Source organism: Acipenser ruthenus, chromosome 32 (assembly GCF_902713425.1).
Source record: "Acipenser ruthenus chromosome 32, fAciRut3.2 maternal haplotype, whole genome shotgun sequence".
Lineage (NCBI taxonomy): Eukaryota > Metazoa > Chordata > Actinopteri > Acipenseriformes > Acipenseridae > Acipenser > Acipenser ruthenus.
In genome coordinates this window covers 1088592-1109560 of record NC_081220.1, presented here as the reverse complement: position 1 = coordinate 1109560, position 20969 = coordinate 1088592, and the positions used below count along the sequence as shown (strand labels likewise).

The window sequence follows — 20969 nt, the reverse complement described above, 5'->3', positions numbered from 1 at the left end:
TGAAGAAATTGAAAACATACCTGTAGTTGAAATATCTGCTATTTAGTTAATTAATTTATTTTTTGAATTTGCAAATGGCAGACTACATTGCCGAGACAATTTGAATTGCTCATATCAAGCTGCGATGTAGCCTATGAGAATCACGGGCATGATTTGAGGGGAATTAGCTCAAATGGTAGAGCGCTCGCTTAGCATGCGAGAAGTAGCGGGATCGATGCCCGCATTCTCCAAATAGTTTTAATGTATCTGCGTATTTAGTCCCAACGCATTATGGAGATAATTAAAAATTGTGACAATTATTTTAAACAGTCGCCTGCCCTACATGTGTATTTTAAAGCAAAGTCTCCTAATTTGTAATATTCCCCAGACTGACAAACTGCAGTGCTCCCTCCATCGTATGCCTTCCGAGAAGCGGAGATTTTTTATATTTTTTGTAGCGATGAAAGAATTTGTCTTATTTGGGAATAAATATAAATGGCTTGGTTTGCTTGCATTGGTTTGAATACATGTAATTGTGATTACAGACTTTCCTGCCCAGTGTTGCTTTCTTCTTAGATGTGGTCTCAGTTTCTGCTGAGCAGGATGGTCTCTGTGGCGCAATCGGTTAGCGCGTTCGGCTGTTAACTGAAAGGTTGGTGGTTCAAGCCCACCCAGGGACGATGCTTTTTGCATTTCTTAATCACATTAGAAAATGGCACTCTGCTACATTATTATTTCCTCCAATTACACTGAAGAAGAAAATGTGTTCTGTTTTTTAGTTCAAAATAATATAAAACAAAAAAATTCTTGCTGTTTGCCGAAACCCGGGATCGAACCAGGGACCTTTAGATCTTCAGTCTAACGCTCTCCCAGCTGAGCTATTTCAGCTTGACAAGCCTCCTTTCTCGAGATAACATTCTTTTTTAGAAAAGTTGTAATATAATTAAGTACATTTCTAAACAATCCGATAGTAACATATATAATCTCAAAGCGCTATAATTTATTTCAACTCTTATGAAAGACAAGTATCCTTGCGCGTTATATCATCCCTTGATTGCAAATGTAATATTAATTAATTGTGTATTTGTAATTAAGAAATGCAACTACCTAATAATTATTTATGAAAGATTATAAAAATCAAACACTGCTACCAACTCCTGTGTGGAATTTCAGAGAAAATTGCGATAATAATTTAGAACCTTTATTCCTACATTTTTAATGGTAATACTGACAATCCTTTATCAAGTTCACTGTACCTGTGTATTTGCATGGTCCAGTATAAGAAGGTACAATTTTTCTGGAGTTCTTGGTTGCTCAGTTCAGCACCAGTCATCAGAGCTGAAAAACAACAGCAATAGGTACCTGGTATGGTAACTGGACCACATATCATTTATATCAACTGACTGTTTTCCTACAAATATAATAATGCCAGTATTTGATATGTGTATACTAAAACATTCATTATATAGCACTCAAGTTCAAATCACACCATCAGTTATAAAAATGCATTGTAATAGATAATGAAATTAGCACTGAAAGGGAGACCTATAAAGTAGTTATAATGTGAAGATCATTATTTTTATAAGCATTGATTCAAATTCGAACTTACATGGTTGACCCTTCTGGGGTGATACCAGCTTATGGATTAGTTTGTATCAGTCAGGTTGAGCTGCCATCAGCCTTTCTTCTAAACAAGGGTTCCATCTGAACCTGAAAAAAGAGCATTTGTGACAGAATAGCAAGGTTGCAGTTAAACTTCAATTAAACAAATAGCCTAAACACAAAATAGTCACAATGGCCAAATAAAAGGTTTCTACACAAAACAACAAGAAATCAGAAAGGGGTTCACTGGGTGAAAACAAATAAACACTACTATACAATGAGAAAAGGGATTTACTGTTGAAAAAGAGAGATTATCTTTTTTAAAAAGCATGGAGTATCCATGTTCACGTTTTTTAAGTATTGCTTTCAAAACAAGATAATTTTTCAATGAAAACTAAATTAAACTTAAAAGCCTAAAGTTAAATACAGTACTATAACGTTCATGGATACATAATTAAAAATAAATGATAGAAAAACACAATGTATCCTATACTATCAATGTACAATGCACTATTCTGGTACTATAATGCAGTACCACCATGATAATACGATTGTCCTTTTTATTTCTAAGAAGTATCCTGGTATCTACAGTATAATGCAACACTACACCACGGTACTATATGGTACTATTTATTTTACCATGGTACGATTTCTGTTGTCCCGGATACAAGTATTACAGTAACATTATAACGGAGAAATGTATTAAATATAATTGCGCTTTGGATAAAACAGTCCCTCAAACAAGTTTCTAGCTGTCGTAAATATTACATTTTTTAACACTCAGAACTGACACCTATTGTAAAAATGACAATCGTGTATTTTTATTGATAATATTACAAAACATAGAGTTTACTATCCGCGCATTTCTACAGCTGACATTTGTAATACGAACATATCTTATTATTGGCATTTTTTAAATTTGTGGTGACTATACGTACAGTACTAGTGACAATTAAAATAATAGTGTAATAAAATTCTTCCCTTCAGATGATTGTATTTCGAAATAAACCAAAAGTCTTCACGATTCAATAATCTCCCGCCGTTGAGAACGCGCAGGATTCTTGGGAGTTCTACGAGATCTGATTGGATAATTCCGTCACTTCATTCTTGGTAGATCTGCGAAATCTGATTGGCTCGCTCCTGGTCAATTCTTGGTAGTGACACGGGCTATGATTGGTCAAAGCTACCAAGATCTTCCCAAGATTGCAGATCGGGTGGGAGGGAGAGCTGGCCGGGCTGGGGGGCGCACAGAAATGCACAGCTGAACAGAACACCCCCCCTCAGACATGTGCTGTCTATTCACGGGAACACACCACTGAACCAGTTAGTTCAGATGAGCGCTGGATACACAAGAAACAATCTGACAATTTCACAAATAAACCCGTTTGTGTTCAAACCTATGAGAGGTGGAATGTAACAAAAATGTGAACTGCAAAAGCCAGAGCGTCAAACATCAACGACAAAGTTCAACATTTGAATTGAAATAACAGCTGTCAAATAGACAAAGCTCAACACTCGAAGATAATATGCCAAATTGAAAATGCTCAACACACTAATTGAATTAATTATACATAAAATAATGAATGTAATTAAGCTCAATAATTGAAATGGGAACTTCAGATCTTAAATAAATTGATTACAATTCAAATTTCCAGCACGCCATCCGATTTGTGTTTAGTCTGTTCTAAATCAATACTGCGCGTTGTATTTCAGGTTAAGCGCTGTGCTTTCCATTTGCCACTTGGTCATTCTATTCCCCGGGACTGCCCCTGTCATGGCAAATCTGACATGCGAAAGAGATGCTTTGCACTGTTTCTTAAATCAAGTGGCCTCAAATAAATTGTCTACATTAATGTCTGCTTAGCCTAACTATCAGTCTGGTGAAATTGTAAAAATGTGTAATTGACTTGTGGATGTTCACATCAGAACTCGAGCTGTCATTCTCGTCCCCTCAAACTGGCGCAGGCAACACATCTGCCTGGATTCCTGCATGATATAAATGTGTTTCTTCATTTGCGCGGCCTGCTTTTTATTATTCATTGGGGTTTGTTTACTACACGCCTCCATAGCTGAGCCTTTAATCAGACAGTCCTTGTAGGTGACAGTGCAGTTTGATCCGCACGTACTTCTGCCAAACTTAAATTCAAAGTACAATCTTCTAAATGGGTTGTAATATAATTTCAAAAGTTTTATTTATTTATTTATTTATTTTAATTAACGTACTGATTGAAAATTAGAGGACTAATATGAAAGATATGCGTGCATCAATTGCAGCTAATTAGCTCCCATTAGCACCTGAACCTCTTTATAAACCCATTGCGCTCTAAGGAACACCAAACTCAGCTACTGACGGTTTTGTTTTTATTATTGTTTCTTTATAACGGAGAAAGAAGTTTACGGTCGGGGCTGCCTTGGATTTAATGATGCCGTGTTGTCTTAGATTTGGGTAATTGTTGATCTTTTCTCTACTTTAGAAACGTTCATTTTATTGTGTGTTTCTCACTTGCGTGTTTTTTGTTTCCAATGCAGAATAACATTGCTGTTAGCAGTGTTCGTCACTGAAGTTTGGACGCAGAACCCCCCTCTAGGTACGATAACGGTCTCTTCAGCAGAGCTGTCCTTTCAGCTTCCTGTTTATTTGCCGGTTGTGTGTTTTCAAGTATCGTTGTCTTCTGCAGGCTCGGTGAGGACAGAATGTCAAGGGAGTGTTATGATGATGATGTTGGAGAAGTCTTTTGTTGGAAAGTATTTTCGCATCAATGTGATTGGTGAGTGATCATCTTTTCTTGAATGGAAAGATTTTGATGTTCAAAGCCTGTTAACTCGTAATGTAATGACGTGAATTAAGTACAGAGCACTCCTGCGCTGTATGGCAGCAACCAGGCTTTGTTTTTGTAAGATTCAGGATATGAAAAGCTCTTGCGTTGGCTTTAAAAGCATGTTGCTGATCACACTAAATAGACCTGTGCTGCTACAACCTTAGTCAGATTTGTTGACTGCAAGTGCGCAGAAATAAAAATCATTTACTCTAAACCTACTGTTCCGAATGAGCGTATAATTCTACTAATAAATAGTTTTTAAAGAATTGCAATAAGTAGATGGAATGGGGTGGTGGGGGTGTTCACTTTGTTATATCTCTACCTTGCTTGATCACGTGTACAGTTTCTTGAAAGGCCAACTGAATTTCTTTCCATAGACAATAAGGGGGTGCTTGTGTCCCTCTCGCCAAGACTGGCTGCACAGTGTGGATATAGCTTAACCGTTGACTTCTTGGGAAATGCCAAGTTCCTTGCTTCTGTGCTGAGCTGCTTTGCTCAGAACACAGTGAGTCCTCATTTTATTTCTTGTAAACTTGTTTCTAATGGTGACATGCTGGGACTAACTTTAGCCTTTGTTTCCAGAATGATGAGACCTACAAGCTGACAGTACAAATCAGTGTCTTCTCAAACAGTGCTATGACTTCAGCTTCCTCCTATGTTCAGAGCATGACATGCCGCTATTCTCCATGGGCAGAGAGGGAGATTCTGTGTGAAAGAAACTACATGGAGGTAAGGGCTGTCAGGATGTGATAATGCTGTTCAGTATAACTTGTTGGGTTGTGTGGGTATTTTAATTGTCAATACAGAAGTGCTTCACTCATGACTAATGTGAATTCTCTTTTAGGTTTCTGTGAGAAGAGGGGTGCCACTTATTGAGCCCAACTTTGTTCAAGATGATCCTGATTGGTCCCTTGCATACCCTGAGGTAGAATCATGTGACTTTGCATTTGCTTCATTCATGTCCCCTTGGTCTTGCCTATTGAGGTCTACTCTACTGTCCCATCTAGAGGAAGCAAAATCTAACGGCCCCCTTAACTTTAACCTGTCTCCCATGAGGGTGGCCATATTGGAATTGTGTGACATTAAGGCATTGGCTTTGCATGCATGTATTCTGTGATTGCTTTGGTAAAATTGCTTTGTCCTAAAGTTTGGTACACTGATATATTAAGGTCTAGTACAAATGAATGGCTGTAAACTCTGCCTGTATCGGATACAGACCACATGCTTTCACGTAGGTTTTCGTACGCAGTTGCATTTGAGGATTTACTCTGTTCCATTAGAGATGCCCGCTGAACCTAGAACTGTTTCAGTGATACGTTCTTAAACTTTCACCTTTTCAGTTTTAGTTCCTGTTTATTAAACATGACATCTGTTATGACAAATCCTTTAGACTGGGGATGCTTTGTGTTCAAACTTCCTAATCTAATGAGATTTTCTTCTGCTAGGCAACTGCTGCTGACAACAGCATCTGGAAAATTGTGTTCCATCTCCCAGCAAATAGAAAGACCACTATGACTGTTGCTCAGGCCATGACAAACGGCTATGGCATAAACACAACACCAACTCGAATTCTGGTTAGAGCTGCATACAATTCCACAGAAAGCCAGCCTCAGGTGGTAAGTAGTCTAGGCTTCATTGTTCTCTAGTACAGTATATCCAGACTATGAAGGTAGACTACAGTCTTGCTTTTGTTTTAGTAAAAGTTCCCCCTCCCCTCCAACAGATCCAAACTGTACCAATGGCTGTGCTAAGATCAACCACCTTTTATAAGCAAAGATGGATGGTCATGATGGTGGACACTGCAGTTACATGTCCTACTGGTGAGTAAGCTTATGGATGGCAACAGTGCTCAAGAACTGTTCTAGGCTGAAGTGTGAATTTTCTATACCAAGTCTATGGTGTTCCTTTCTATCAGATGGAATAGCCTTCACATAACAGATGATTACATGGAGTGTTCCTCGTGTTCTGCCTCCTCTTGTTCCGACACCACAAATTACTACCCTTGATGTTCAAATGGGAGTTGATGGCCGCGAGCTTGACCCTGCAACGATTCATAATAGAGATTATAAACTGGATGTCGGTCCCCAGCTAATCACTGTAAAAATTCCTGTGGGAGCTGATGGTGGATATTACAAGGTATGTAGAAGTTCAACATCTTCTAAATCCTTCTCCTTTAAAAGCTTTCCTCCTAAGATGCTTCTGTGCTTTCAGAGCCATGTATTGGACAACACCTATGTGATCTCTTACTCTATTGAACCAATGCTGGAGCATACCTGGCAAGATGGGCCTGAGAAGACCAAGTACACAGTACTTCATCCAATAACCACTCCTTTCATGCCTCGGCCACCAGTTGTCACAAACAGTATGTAGAACTTGTCCACATGCAGTAAATCAAAGGGATTTGTTGCAGTGTTCCACTTCATATCCATTTTAACTGCATGCTTTAATTTCAAATACTGTTCCTAAAGCCAGAGTGTTCAATGTGACCCTGGGGACATTCCTGCCTGATGTGGAGCTGGTCAAAATTATAGTTGGACCAGAGACGTTAACTGTGCCAGAAGCCAACCTAAAAGGTTATAATGTCCAGGAGCATGTCTTTCCCAATGGATCCAAGACCTACACCCTCCAGGTGCCATTTGAGGACCCCAATGTGAAGCAAAAGGTAACATCCCACCTGTTTAACCATCCAATTGCCCTTTGAAAACACTTGCTTCCTGTGGACGTGTTGCTTGCTGTCTGACTTTGGGTTTAATCCTACAAACCTTTGCTTTTCTTTCAGGCAACTCCTCCAGACACCAGAACCTACATTCTGCCCCTGACCTACTTGCTGAATATAGTGCCAGAGAATACACCCTTTACTCATCCTGCTGTAGTCGAAGCCATTCTCAAAGACATCAGTAAGTGCCTGACTATTTGTTCTACAACTACCCTTTTCTAACCAATCCAGTCCATTGCCCTGACAACTGCTCTTCCTCTTGCAGTTCCACCTACAGTAACTGGCTACTGTGATGGTGCTGCATTCTATACCATGGTAACATATGGCAACATGGGTCGCAACTGGATTCCTTTTGTGGGCTCAAGAGAGCTTGGTGGAAATCTGCTTGCCCTGTACAAGTATAATGCCAACTCTACCAATTTCTGGATGACTGTCCCATACAATTCAGTTGATGCCACATATGAAGTAAGTGATGGAACTTGAAAATGAGTTTAGCTGTTTTGGGTTCAACACATTACTGACCTGATGTATTGTCTCTGTAGGTGATCAGTTCTTCAGGCATCAGAAGCAGTCTTGACTTGACCTTGAAGGATATTGGGACCATGGTTGTGGTGGCTGACTTCTCCCTGTCCTGCAGTTTCCCTACAAAGATGATTGGTAACTCTCCTGCAGACCAAGCATTCTTTAGAATGGCACAAGACTGAATGAAGTGGTATTGAAGCTATAATCTGTTTCCTTAACCTGGATCCAAATGCTGTGTTTCAGATTGCTTCACCAATGGCACTATGGCAGCTCTTGCTGTGAAAGTGGAATCTGTCCCCAGCTTGTCTCCAAGTCAACTAACTCTAAGGGATCCGAGTTGCCGGCCTCTTCAGTCTGATGCTATCAATGCGCTTTTCTACTTCAATGTCAACTCCTGTGGCACAACTAGAAGGGTTAGTATTGACACATTTAAAACCATATTTTGAGGAGGTTCAACCTAGACAAGTTGGCCACAACACCCCTGGATCAATCTGGGGAGCCATGGTGACTGGTGTTTCTCTCGGCTGAAATACTTACATGAATTGTGGACATCTGAAGGATGCCACCTTTTTGTATTGAACTGCTTGTCCAGTTGAGAGGTGCTGTGACACATGACATGACTATTGGTTATGGCATTGCATGTGCTGCCTATAGACCTTTTGGGTCAATTGCAGTGAACTGGAAGGAGTGTACTAACTGATGATGATCCTGTGGTTAGTACGTAGGATGGGACTAAACTAGTACTTGAGTTAATACCAATTGTAGCTCGAGTCACCAGCTGTATTAATGTGTATTTGCAACAAATCCAAAATAACTGCTGTTGCCCTCCTAGAGGTTACTAAAACAATACCAAATTAGTCTAGCAGTTTCTGTAGACAGACTTGTGGTATCATTAACTGGAACAAACAAGGTAATACAGTTCTTGTACCAGAATAATCCTGCACATGTAGTCCAGCCTGGCTTGGGGGACCTTGCGGTCATCATGCGGCTTGCATTGGGTATGATTTGGCAATTGAAATAATATAGATGCTCTAGTAGTGTGTTTCCGCCTATAAAATTCTCCCTTGCATCTCTGCAGATTCAACCTACAACGACTTCTATGGAGCTCGGGATTACCCTGTTGTGAAGTACTTGCGAAGACCCTTGTATTTTGAGGTAGAGCTCCTGTACAGCAGGGATCCACAGGCTGAATTGTTTTTGGAGAACTGCTGGGCAACCTATTCTGCTGACAGGAATAGCTCTCCCAAGTGGGATGTTGTTGTGGACAGGTAAGATGCTGGAATATGATATTGCTGCTACAAAACCTAGGAATTGGAGTTGTGGCTGATGTGCTCCTGACCTACTTTCTCTTCCTAGCTGTGAGAACTCTGCAGATGAGTACTTGACCATCTTTCACCCAGTCTCCAGCAATGCAAGAGTGCTGTTCCCTTCCCATCTGAAGAGGTTTGAAGTGAAAATGTTTTCCTTCACAAGCGGCCGGGATGCACTGAAAGGACAGGTAAAGTGGAGTGTTGGGATGGGGATCTTGCTTTGCAAGCAGCAAATCACTGTGCTCAATTCTTTAGTGAGTTGGAATGATAACATGTAACTGCACTTCTGCAAGAAACACTTACTATGATGCAATATATTTGTGTAAAGAGGATTTTCAATTCAGTAATCCTCATTGGATGATGGTCCTGCCTGATCTATTGATGCTAGTTTTACTTGACAAGGTGTACTGTCTTTCAGATTTACTTCCACTGCAGTGTTGTGATATGTGATTCAAACCGGCCATCAGACAGCCTCTGTAGCAGATGGTGCATTCCAGGGAAACAGAGGCTTGGTAAGAGCTCTGTCTGTTGGGGGGAGGGGGGGACATTTTGCATGCATTTTTGTCCATGTGTTTTGATGGACTCCTCCTAATTCCTCCTGTAGGTCGCAGTGCTGAAGGGATGGATGGTGGTGCAGTAAAGGCATTTGTGTCTTCTGGCCCAATTGAGCTGAAGAGAGATGGATCCCTTCACTTTATGCCTAGAAGCGGTAATATGCATGATGTGAACACAATTGCAGTTAAAGTAAAAATTAACTGTCTTTTTATTCCACTTAACTATTCTTTCTTCTCTTGCAGCACAAGTCAATGTGTGGTCCCTTCTTGGAGCTGCAATGGTGTGTGTTCAGTGGTTGTCTTTGTAGCTGGAGTTGTATCTTTCTGGAAACTGCCAAAAAGTGTGTATTGATAAATAAAAATCTTACTTGTAAAAGCTTATTTTTTTGTGCTTGACTAATTCCACACTTGATATGTCAGAATGTCCATGTCCATGGGATTTTCTCCTCCTTGCTGTATTTAATGCTTTGATTTGCCCTGATCAGACCATTCTCCAGTATGGTGTGTTATTCAAGGACCCTTCACTAATTCACTGTGTGAACCTGGGGGCAAAGACTTTCCTCCTCCATTGAGCTGTAACCCTATTTTTATATTGAACTGTAACAGGGCAATTACTATACCTTCAGTTATTTAGCATGAAGATAAAATTTAAGGAAGACAACACCCCCCTCATTTGTCCCTTTTTATTAATTATGAATTAGGTAACAATTTTCATATATAAATTCTATTTCAGTATACAATTAGGTATTGTCATGAACCAGGCTTCAACAAGAAATAAACTAGAGCCCTGCTTCAGTCATTTATGAATATATGTTTAACTGTTAATTATTTTGAAGCCTCGTGTGTAGAAATAGTAATGCATGAGGGGGGGTGTCAGTTTAAAACATTTCAACATAACTTCATTTGAAAACAAAAGCTGGTGCAAAGTTAACCACCAAAGGCAGGCCTGTCCACTTTCCCTTATGTTGGGCTCTTCTCCCTGCCAGATTCTCTTGTCTCTTTAAATTTACATTGTGGTGGCTTCATAAATGATTTTCCCACTTGTTAGTTTTTGTAAGCTAGATATCCTCTACATTACGACTCATCTAGTCACTGTGCTTCACATCACTTCCAGCTCTTAACTTCTAGAATAATTCCAGGTGTGTAAACTTCCCAATCTTCAGAATACAATAAGCTTTTATTAACTTACATCCAATAATAAAACAAGTGGAAAATCCTTCCAATACAGCAATATGTTCTATAGCAGGAACTCCTTTCAAAAGCAGAAACTAATTGTCTTCAGTTGAACTGTATTTGCTGCTCCTCCTCCTCACTGTGTCATCTGTGTTCTTTATTTTTATTTACTTTCTACACTGAATTCTATAATTCATTAGCTATTAAGAAAACTACCACTTAAGGGTGCAGTGCATAGAAAAGGAACACATACCAATCCATAAACCCTAATAATTACACATACCTAAATAAACTAAAATAAGAATACATTCCTTTTTTTAATAATCAAAATTCCAGTTTGGCTCCTAAATAATTGGTTTTGAAAAACTTCTTTGCTAACATTTCATGTTCTAAAATCACTATTTCCAGCAGTGCAGTTCCTTCCTGTCTGTATTGGTCATACTTTAGGGCCCATGGGAAGCCTGTGGCAGGCATGCATTCTGGTTACCATGTGACTCCTCATTCATTGGGACAATTCAGGCTTTTCCAATTGCAATGCATTCTGGTACATTCTACACCTCTTGGGCACTGTTCACAGCAGGACTACACTTCCCACAATGTATTGGGGTGTGAGTTGAAGAGCCTAAACTATCCCAGTGTGTTCTAGTGTGCATGAAGTCATATGGTGACCATGCCCGTGAAGGCCTGTTTCAGAGTTCTGCCCCATGCAGTCTCCCTTACTTTGAAAGCTCAGTGCTGACAGGTATGCATATTATAAAACACACACATGCAAAGAACAGAATTCTAGAAACAAACTTTATTATACAGTACTGTGGGTGATCGTGTACACAAAAATGTATATTAGGTATAAATATATCTCTTACATTTTTGCTTAGTGTAGTTTGTATTACTTCCGTTAGATAAAGAAAATCAAATACAGTGGCTAATGCAGCCTCTATTGTTCAGAACAGTTCAGAACAGCAAAACAGTAATACTGCAAACAAACTACAAGTCCCAGAATCCCTTGCCAGTTTTTGTAGTCCCATGTGTGATGTCATAGGTCTGCCTGCCTCTGTGTTGTGATCACACAGGCATAATCTACTTATTAGATTCCTTCTTGCTTTGACATGCTGCTTTCAGTATGCAAGTTTAGGGTGAAATTATCAACACTCCTTATATATATACCTTGTTCTAGCATCACAAAAAGTGTGTAGATTTATATGGGCTGAATATGTTTGTTTTTTGTTATGAATGCAAGTTTGTATTCATTTTGTTCACTGCAGTTTATACGTCTTTTACTGGAAGTGATCCCTGGTGAGAGCTCAAAGTAAGGGATTAGTTTAGTTTTTCAGTTTTAACACTGTGTGTACAAATGAGTCTTATATTTTACTCGAGGAATTGGTTCAACAAACCACTACTTAACAACATATCGTTCTCTTCATGTTTGTTTTCACTGTGGTTTATATAGTCTGTTACTGGATAAACTCATTTTACGAAACACGTTCCGTAACAAACCGGTACACCCGATGCGGGGAATCTTTAGATCCGCGCACCAGCCCGAACCAGAAGTTCCATTCTTTGAGCTGCTTGGAGAAAATGACAAGGTAAAACAGAAGGACTAGATACATATACAGAGAGAAAGAGAGCGCTGAGTTATTGGAACTGAATTCACTACACCCGCTGAAAACCCCGTGTGTAGTACGGGGGGTGTAATGTGTTTATATTATACAGAGGACGGCGAGTTTGATGCAAGACTCGATCAGACACATTCATATTATTAAACCTGCTATCAGACTCTCTGGCGTCGTCACTCTGAGTGCTCTTTGAAACAGACTGGGTTTGTATTTATATTCATGTTGGGTTAATCAGAGATGACTATCGGTGGCCTGTCTGTAGTACTACCGGAGATTTTAATTGCACAGTTTGTACCGCTCTGTGCAGCGCAGTCCCGTTTGTAACACGGTACCTGAACTGCATTCTGCTAAACAAAACATCACAACAGCAGCAGCAGCTCCATCTACTGGACAAAACCCAAACATACACGTTGAAGCAATGATCCAGTTCAATATCTACAAAGACTAAACAAGAAACTATTAGCGAAGCCCCGAAAAAGAAAATATTTTACAAAACGGTTTAAAATCAAATGTTTAATTGTTAATCTCACCATTTTTAGTTACTGTGGAACTACTTCTCTCAGTGGAAGGTGACACAAATAAAAATTATTAAAATAAGGTTTAAAGTCTTCTTTATTTACCAACAATAACACACTCCTAGACCCATTTAATAATAGCAATAATACACTCCAGGGTGTGTGTGTTATCATGAGATATATCACCACTTCCTGGGCGGTTGAAGAACTCCACTTCGTCTAGTGCCTCCCAACGCACCCAAGGCGTGGTGATATTACCTCATGATAACACACACACCCTGTCGTGTATTACTGCTTCATTAATGTAGTCATTAGGTTTATATGTCACATTCCTTTGTTGTCACTGTATTGATTTAGATATTCGGGTTGGATACCTCGGAAGCCAGCGGAACTCCAGCGTTTCTCCGACAACCACTGATAACCCCTCCCGTGATGATCGGCGCTGCCATGACAACCCATGACATCACCCGCACAAGTTACAACACGGCGAGTCATTTTTTGTAGCACAGTATTAACGTGTTATTGTTTTCACAAAATAACATCAATAAGATTATCAGATCACCTGCTAGTGTGTACTAAACAAAACCTCAAATATCAGTGAATTGATACAGAGACAAGCCGTGGCACCAGCAAGGGGTTCAAATGAAATTAATAAATAAATTATACACCAAACTGTAGCACATTTGTTTAGTCTTAATATCATAACAAATATACTTATTATATATATGTACCTCCTTTTATTTGTTGGAAAACGGTCTGGAACTGAAGTAAAGTATTTTTTTAAATACTGTGCTATTTGAGTATTTAAAATATGGTTATCTTCAAAATTAAAATGCCAGCAACGGTGTGTTAATTTAACGAAGCGCCTAACGCCGCTCGGAACGTTCGCATTTTTAAATCCTAACGGTCTCTGCTCAGCTGAGTGGAATGTTCACGAGCCGGTTGCCTAGCAGCGTCTCCCCCTCCTTCTCTGCCCCGCCCTCTCGCCCTCTCTCGTTGCTCCAGCTAGGAGTTCAAATTTAGCTTCGTTATATTAGCGCAATTCTTTACTAACTTTTACAAATTAGATTATTAGAGGCTATTAAATAAATCACATGTATTGCTTTTTAATGTTAAATATGTATCTGGTATTCTAAGTATTATCTACAATTAATAATTCAGCTCTATTCATATTCAGAATGTAATACAGTATTAAAACTATCAAACTGACTGGAAACATGGAACACATTAATTGCGATCGATTCGATACCAATAGGATTACATAAGAGCTGTTGTGTATAGACAATGTCATAAACGCCGAAATGAACACGGACGGTCTTTATTAAGGGCTGACTCGTTTACATGTTCGAGAGATCTAGGTGTACTGGACAAATCTACTGGATTTTTTCCAAATCGTAAGTGTACCGCCTGTGATAATACATTTAAAACTAAGAAAATGCACAAGCCATACAACGAAAAAAAAGAGTACAGTATCTTACAAGTGATTGTGCTTCAGCTCATGTCATTAATGTGATTTCTTGTCCAAGCCATTTGCAATATGATGGTAAAACTACTAGACAGTTACAATTGCGCATTAATGAGCGAGCATAAAAGTTCAATTAGGAGAAAATATATTCATCCACCACTAGCTAGACATTTTGTAGATGCCAAACATTCCGTTTCAGAGCTTAAATTCTGTGGCATACAAACATTTTCAAGATCGCAGTGGTGGTAATGTCACGGGTGACGAATGTGTTGATTATTATTTTATTCAGTATTATCACTTATGATTTTTGAATTTTAATTGGATTGGTTTTCCTTTTTTGCACAGTTTGTTTATTTGAATTATTGTTTAATTTTTGAGCGTTAGATGCATTTTAATGTGTATTTGTTCACTTAACCATACGTCATCCACTCTCTGGTCCAGACCTCCTCTTAGGGCTCCTGTCCAGACGCCTGTTTGGACAGCCCTCTCCATAGGGTGCTGCGCTTCAGCTGAAGGCCTCAGGAGAGATCCTGATATCCTGACATAAACCACGAACGCAAAGGTTCTTGTCAGTACCTCTTTTCAAATGTCTTCAATCACCAAGTTCCGCAGTCCTCCCAGAGTGAGTCCACGAAAAAAAATAACAAAACGAAACCGACACTGTCCATGCACAAAAAAAAAAAAAAAACCCAACCACTCGCTGTCTAATCTCGTCCTCTTTATTTTCGTTTACTTCCCTCGGCTTCTCTCTCTTTCCTATTCCGGTATCTCCTAGTTCCATGCTCCCAGTCTCTTAGTTCCTCACCCTTTTTATTCCTCAAAGCCCTTTTAATTCCAGGTGTGTACAGGTACCTGCAATTGTTTGGGGCGGGACCTGAGGTCCGTGTGCACCGTGCTTGTGATAAACAAAACAAAAAAAATACTTTAATTACGAACTCCGTTTCACCCGTGCACCAAACAAAATAGACAAATAACAATCAACACAGCAAAAAACACAGTGCAAACATTAGATGAGAAAAGCCCCTTTGTGCCAGTGCGCATTCAGAGGAGACGCGCTGAGAGAATCCGTCTTCTGTGTCACTCAGTACTGCCAGCTTTTCCCTATTGGTGATATATTGGTCAGCATAGCTGCTTTCCAAGTAATTGACCAGAGACGATTCCCAGCCAGTACAACTGTGTTTATGCCCACGTTTCAAATAATGAAATTTATAAAAGCAAATCGCATTGTTTTATGTTTTCTTTACTTTTAAAGCTGAGAATCAAACACACTTCCGACAACTTCATAGCCCTGCTGGCTACGAACACGTATTGAGTCGGCTGTTTCCCATGACCCTGGTGATACCGAGTGTTTTCCTAGTATCAGCGTCGGCATTACCATGTGTTTGGCATGCTTGCTGTACACTCTAGCATTGCATAACAAGCTGGCAATGCACCTGGACTTCGTGGCGCAATGGTAGCGCGTCTGACTCCAGATCAGAAGGTTGCGTGTTCAAATCACGTCGAGGTCAAAGCCGTCTTTGTTTCTATTCCACACTATTTCATTTTTTTTAACGTATTTGAATGTTTCCAGACATTTATTTATACAATTTAGCCTACACAACATATTGATTGTATAGCGATCAAACAGAGATTTATTGTATTGAGATTCATTTTTATGTTTCATTTGATACAGCACAATAAACTAAAGTGAATCCGAAATTACTGTTGACCAGTCTTCATTGACACAGTTAGGTAATAAAGTTATATTAACACTTCCTTGCATGAGATAGAGAACATAGCTATAGAAATACTAGTTTTGAAGAAATTTAAAGTACAGCAAGTAATGATTGGTACCTTTAAGCTTAACAGACCTTTCAGAATTAACAACGACTTTCAATGTACACGTTTTAGAGCTCAGCGTTTGTTGAGGCAGTTCAAGCGGTGCACTTTCAGGCAGCCAGTTCCAGTGTTTGCCTTTTGGACTTACACTGGAAGGAATACAAAAAAAAAAAAAAAAAAAACATTTGTTGAGAACCGCATTTGAGAGAAAACTTAACAGTTTCGAAACGCATTTGTAAAGGCATCGGATTCTATTATGGTGTTGCCGAGCTGTTGAACGTTTCTCATTACAGGTTTACTGGATTGCCAAAAAGAATGCTACCTCGAAACACTAGCCTTGTCAAGCCGAAATAGCTCAGTTGGGAGAGCGTTAGACTGAAGAGCTAAAGGTCCCTGGTTTGATCCCGGGTTTTGGCAAACAAGAAGACGATATTTGTTTTGTATTATTTTGAACTAAAAAAACAGAGCACATTTATTCTTCAGCGTAATTGGATGAAATAACAGCGTATCAGAGTGCCATTTTCTAATGTGATTAAGAAATGCAAAAAGCATCGTCCCTGGGTGGGCTTGAACCACCAACCTTTCGGTTAACAGCCGAACGCGCTAACCGATTGCGCCACAGAGACCAACGTTGCGCTAATTGCGTAGGCACTGGTCAACCTAGCATATAGCTCACAGTGCTGCGCAGCACCCAGTGTAAACAGGGTACTCGGCACAAGGTGCACAAGGTTAATACCCTTGCTGCAACAATAGTGTTTGTATACACGATGCTAACACTTGCCAGTGTTCGTCACAGTGCAAGCAGTGCCTCAGTGCTAATGCACGAGGCCAGGCCTATGTCGGGATCTCATCCCTATACGGACATTATGGATCTCAAGGCCAAGATGATCCAGGTCCTGTCCAGGTCCTGCAGCCCCAATCGCCATACCCCCCTCTCCCAACGGAGTGCAGGAGGGGTGGGCTTGGTCGTCTCAGCTGGTACAGGAGGACACGCTGTCTATAGCGGCCTCGGGTGACGGGGCTTCTTTCTCCTCGGAGATGCAAGTGGGTGAGACCCTTGCCGAGGAAGAGCCTGGTTCTGAGAGTGTTTCAGAAGCCAGTACCACCCCGCTGTCCAGCTCCATTTCGGCACTTGTGGGACGTGCTGCAGCTTTCCTGCAGCTCCCCTGGACGCCAGCATCAGAACCATGCTAGTCCATTTTCCGGAAGCAGGCGCTGGTTCCCCGCCCCCAGAGGTTCCCAGCCTTCCTAGATTTTTTGGAGGAGGTATGCTCCTCCAGGGACCACCCGGCCTCGGGACTCAGTGTGCTGAAGCAGGCTGCATCGCTCGCCTCCTGGTAGACTCCACCATTGCAGCCCTGGTTAAGGCCCCGCTGGTGGGTGGTCTTATTAAAGACCCGGCGTGCCTGAACCCCCAATGCAGGGTGACGGAGACACATTTGAAGCGAGCCTACGCAGCAGAAGCGCAGGCAACTCGCTTGGCTAATACAGCTAGTGTGCTGACCACGTATTTAGATGGTGTATTGCGTGAAGCCCCACTCCCCGGGCCTGTGGCCACAGAGCTGCGCCTCCTGTCCAGCACACTGCTGCAAGTCTCCAGTCTCCAAGGGCAAGCCCTTGGCCGGAGCCTGGCTAGCTTAGTGGTGGCTCGTAGACAGCTATGGCTGTCTCAAGCCAGGGTCCCTGATGCGGATAAGGCTGCGCTGCTTGACGCGCCCATATCCCCAGGTCATACATTGGGCCAGCAGTGGAGGAGATTTTGCAAAGATCCCACCAGGAACGCGAGGCATCCAGTCAGGTGGCCGCATTGCTCCCTCCCTGTGCCTCTGCATAGGGTAGGTCGAGCCACTGATGAGCTCCACAGACTCGGACTGTCACACGAACAGTCCCAGTCTCCACAGCTCCACTGGGTGACCTAAGGCATCGCCCTCAGGGCACACCAGCAGGTAACCGAGCCCGACCGGCAGGCAGAGGGAACGCAGGTCGTGGTCAGTCCACAAACCAGCGTCATAGAAGATTTAGGCCAGCGCCCTAAATACTCACTCAAAATTGCCAAGCCGCGTGGGGCAAATTCTATTTCCTCTCGGCCACGAAGGTCCTTGTCCTTCCGAAACCCAAGGTGGCGTAGTCAACACAATCTCTTGGTATCATACAGGTTACAGTGGACACCCTACCCGTGACACATACATGTAAACTGCACCACGGTGAGCAGCTCCTTCCTCCAGACACAGACCACACTGGAGTGTTTAGATTACTGGGTGTGAGGAGCCTTGTGTTAACAATGGAAGAACTGGACTGACTTGGGAGCTCACTGCTGCTGCCTATTTCAATTGTTTTATTACTGTGTTACAGTATGGGGCAGCAGCAGTGCTCTGGCTCCCTCTTGTGGTCAGTGTGAGTGATGGCAGTGTGTGCAGCTTGACAGGGCACTGCTGCCTGTTTCCAGAGAGGGATTCAATCAAACGCTAAGTTCACAGTTTAATAGAAGAGTGGATTAGTTCTATTTGTATATGTGTTCTAAGCGCTGCACTTCTGTTTCAATAAGTGTCACAGACAGTTCTATGAGATCTGAGCTGTGAACACAGGTGGGACTTGATAGGGTTGGGTGACTCACAGTACAGTTAGATTATCCTTCCTGTAGTTTTATGTTTAGCCTCTCAGTGCTTTCCTGCTCTCTAGGAGGGGCATTAGAAATCTGCCTGTTCAGAATGAACTGGCCAGGGAGCTGCTGCACACATAAGGAATGAAGGAGACCAGGTGGGTAACAAGGATGACACAGGAGGCAAGACAATGAAGAATAAACTGACTTTAATAATGTTGATGTGCTGATCCTGAATAAAAAATAAAAATTCATTCAGGGACTTCTGAGTTCCTCATTTAAAAATGTGTCTGAAATTGAGATAACATCATTTTTATTATTATAAGTTATAATCCAAGTTAGAAAAAGTAGACTAAAGCACCCACTCTTCCATCTATTTGAGGTGCACACCATGTTAATATATGGGGCATTCCATACCAAGTCAACCAGTGCAGATTTTACTAGAAAAAATCACCTGGGTTTTTCTGATATGCTGAGTGCAGAAACTATGGTTGTTATTTTTTTTTAATTTCTCCTTCGACCTATGACCTTGCAAGGGTCAACAAAAAATGAGAAATTATGTTGTAATCAAACTGCCATGTTTCTTCAATTTTGCATTGTCCGGAGTTAGACCTAGAGAAACAAGTGGCAGGGTTTGCTTCCAGTGGCACTAGCTTGGAGCTGAGGAGTTATCAACTTGCTTATGGGACTTGGAGTTTTTTGTTATCATGACATATTTGAGTGAATACTGCTCATTTCTCCCGAGTAATCCAGGCTGATTCAAATTCAGGATGTTCTCTAATTAAGTATGACCCAATTTTTGGGGGGTTTTGCCTGTGGGCTTCTCGCCCTGGATTGTAAGTCAAGGTGTTTCTTCACCTCTTTAAATGTTGGTGATGCCCATCGCCTGGGCCTAACTACTGTTCTCAGCTGTTGACAGGACTTGGAGACGATGTTGTAGTTTCTGGAAAAATTAGCAATAAACAAATTTCATTTTGACATTTTCTTTTACAAAGCATTTCAGCTATTGAATGACACCTCTCCATGCGTCTGACATTTTCATATTGCTTAATCCTGTCCAATACAATGTGGAATTTTTGAAGTAGTGTCCGAGACATTCAGCAAAACTTTCCAGGTTCCAAGTCAGGTCTACATCAACAATTATACAATTCTTAAGACAGTTTGTTAATTCGTAATATTTTACCTCATGGTTTGACTTTTATCTTTCAAAATTTGAGTTAAAAAAAAGTTAACAAAAACAAAGACCATTTCAATGTGTTAAAATATTTGTCCTTAATTGCAACCGTATAGTAAAACCACTTACATTTCTTATTGACTTTCTTCTTCTCTCCTCAAGATGCCGTCTGTTCCAAATGTTGGATTTGTTGCTTTTCTTTTTAAGGAACACCAGTAAGTTTTCATGGCAGCTAGAAAATAGAAAAAGCATATTTAAATATGCATGTACCATTTTACTGTACATATATAGGCTGATATACTGATAATACATTGAATCTCAATGTCTTTGAAATCACGTAATTCCACAACAATGTCTATTTATCAAACTGAAAAATAATGTAATTTTTTATGTTTTAACAAACTCGAACACACACACACATGGGAAAAGGGCGGAATGGATTGAGTTCATATCATTTACTTATGTTAAAAGTTTCATGTTAAATGTTAAAATAAAATGTAAATTTTTTTCTAGTTAGAGCAAGTGTGAGAATATTATTCGAAATATGTGGGGAAATAGCGCCCCCTTTCAAGCTGTAGGTAGAAAAGCTTACAGCACCTGGTATTCCCAGGCGGTCTCCCATCCAAGTACTAACCAGGCCCGACCTTGCTTAGCTTCCGAGATCAGACGAGATCGGGCGTTCTCAAGGTGGTATGGCCGTAAGCGAAAAGCTGTGGTGGTTTAGTATGTTTCATAGTAACTAATACCGGAATACTGCTACACGAGGAAAAAAGCATTGCTTAAAATGAATGAATGAATGAATACATAAATATCGACATAAATGTATTTATTCCCATACGTATTTATTTATTCATTCCAATATTTGCATATTACTTTATTTATTTCGATAATTGCGGGTGGTCGGACAAACTTCATGCAAGATTCTCGTCTGTATTGTTCTTTCAGTAGCCTAAATACCAAATTTAAACGACACCAAAACTGACCACGGGGTAAGAACAAATAAAAAAATAAGAAACGCATGTGCACGGCCATAAAACGACACACACACACACACACACACACACACACACACACACGCACACACACACACACACACACACACACACACAC

The 20969-nt window shown here is 40.7% G+C and overlaps 2 protein-coding genes and 5 non-coding genes across 7 annotated transcripts; 4 read left to right on the top strand and 3 right to left on the bottom strand.

Annotated features, from left to right (window-relative positions):
- Positions 1 to 585: 585 nt before the first annotated feature.
- On the top strand, positions 586 to 659 carry trnan-guu (transfer RNA asparagine (anticodon GUU)). The gene has a single exon. It is a non-coding gene; the product is annotated as a tRNA-Asn (tRNA).
- A 135-nt stretch (positions 660 to 794) lies between these two features.
- trnaf-gaa (transfer RNA phenylalanine (anticodon GAA)) lies at positions 795 to 867 on the bottom strand. Its single transcript has one exon. It is a non-coding gene; the product is annotated as a tRNA-Phe (tRNA).
- A 3077-nt stretch (positions 868 to 3944) lies between these two features.
- Positions 3945 to 6756, top strand: LOC117399579 (uncharacterized). The gene is made up of 10 exons (XM_059006328.1): positions 3945 to 4027; positions 4111 to 4169; positions 4260 to 4349; positions 4778 to 4905; positions 4983 to 5129; positions 5245 to 5325; positions 5846 to 6016; positions 6124 to 6220; positions 6316 to 6536; positions 6612 to 6756. Exons 1-9 carry the CDS (start codon positions 4002 to 4004, stop codon positions 6333 to 6335), a joined length of 819 nt encoding a protein of 272 aa, XP_058862311.1. The 5' UTR covers positions 3945 to 4001; the 3' UTR covers positions 6336 to 6536; positions 6612 to 6756.
- Positions 6757 to 8340: 1584 nt separating this feature from the next.
- LOC131703062 (zona pellucida sperm-binding protein 2-like) lies at positions 8341 to 9883 on the top strand. The gene is made up of 6 exons (XM_059005931.1): positions 8341 to 8359; positions 8726 to 8906; positions 8995 to 9136; positions 9367 to 9460; positions 9553 to 9657; positions 9746 to 9883. Exons 1-6 carry the CDS (start codon positions 8341 to 8343, stop codon positions 9808 to 9810), a joined length of 606 nt encoding a protein of 201 aa, XP_058861914.1. The 3' UTR covers positions 9811 to 9883.
- Positions 9884 to 15704: 5821 nt separating this feature from the next.
- Positions 15705 to 15776, top strand: trnaw-cca (transfer RNA tryptophan (anticodon CCA)). The gene has a single exon. It is a non-coding gene; the product is annotated as a tRNA-Trp (tRNA).
- An 862-nt stretch (positions 15777 to 16638) lies between these two features.
- On the bottom strand, positions 16639 to 16712 carry trnan-guu (transfer RNA asparagine (anticodon GUU)). The gene has a single exon. It is a non-coding gene; the product is annotated as a tRNA-Asn (tRNA).
- A 3732-nt stretch (positions 16713 to 20444) lies between these two features.
- LOC117399692 (5S ribosomal RNA) lies at positions 20445 to 20563 on the bottom strand. Its single transcript, XR_004544132.1, has one exon. It is a non-coding gene; the product is annotated as a 5S ribosomal RNA (ribosomal RNA).
- Between the last annotated feature and the right edge of the window lie 406 nt (positions 20564 to 20969).

Bases quoted from the DNA above. Each gene is read 5' to 3' on its own strand.
- LOC117399579 (XM_059006328.1), top strand. From the start codon at position 4,002: ATGATGCCGTGTTGTCTTAGATTTGG. The intron at 4,028-4,110 runs GTAATTGTTGAT...TTTCCAATGCAG, and splicing joins CCGTGTTGTCTTAGATTTGG to AATAACATTGCTGTTAGCAG. The intron at 4,350-4,777 runs GTGAGTGATCAT...TTCTTTCCATAG, and splicing joins TTTTCGCATCAATGTGATTG to ACAATAAGGGGGTGCTTGTG.
- LOC131703062 (XM_059005931.1), top strand. The intron at 9,461-9,552 runs GTAAGAGCTCTG...TTCCTCCTGTAG, and splicing joins TCCAGGGAAACAGAGGCTTG to GTCGCAGTGCTGAAGGGATG. The intron at 9,658-9,745 runs GTAATATGCATG...CTTCTCTTGCAG, and splicing joins TCACTTTATGCCTAGAAGCG to CACAAGTCAATGTGTGGTCC.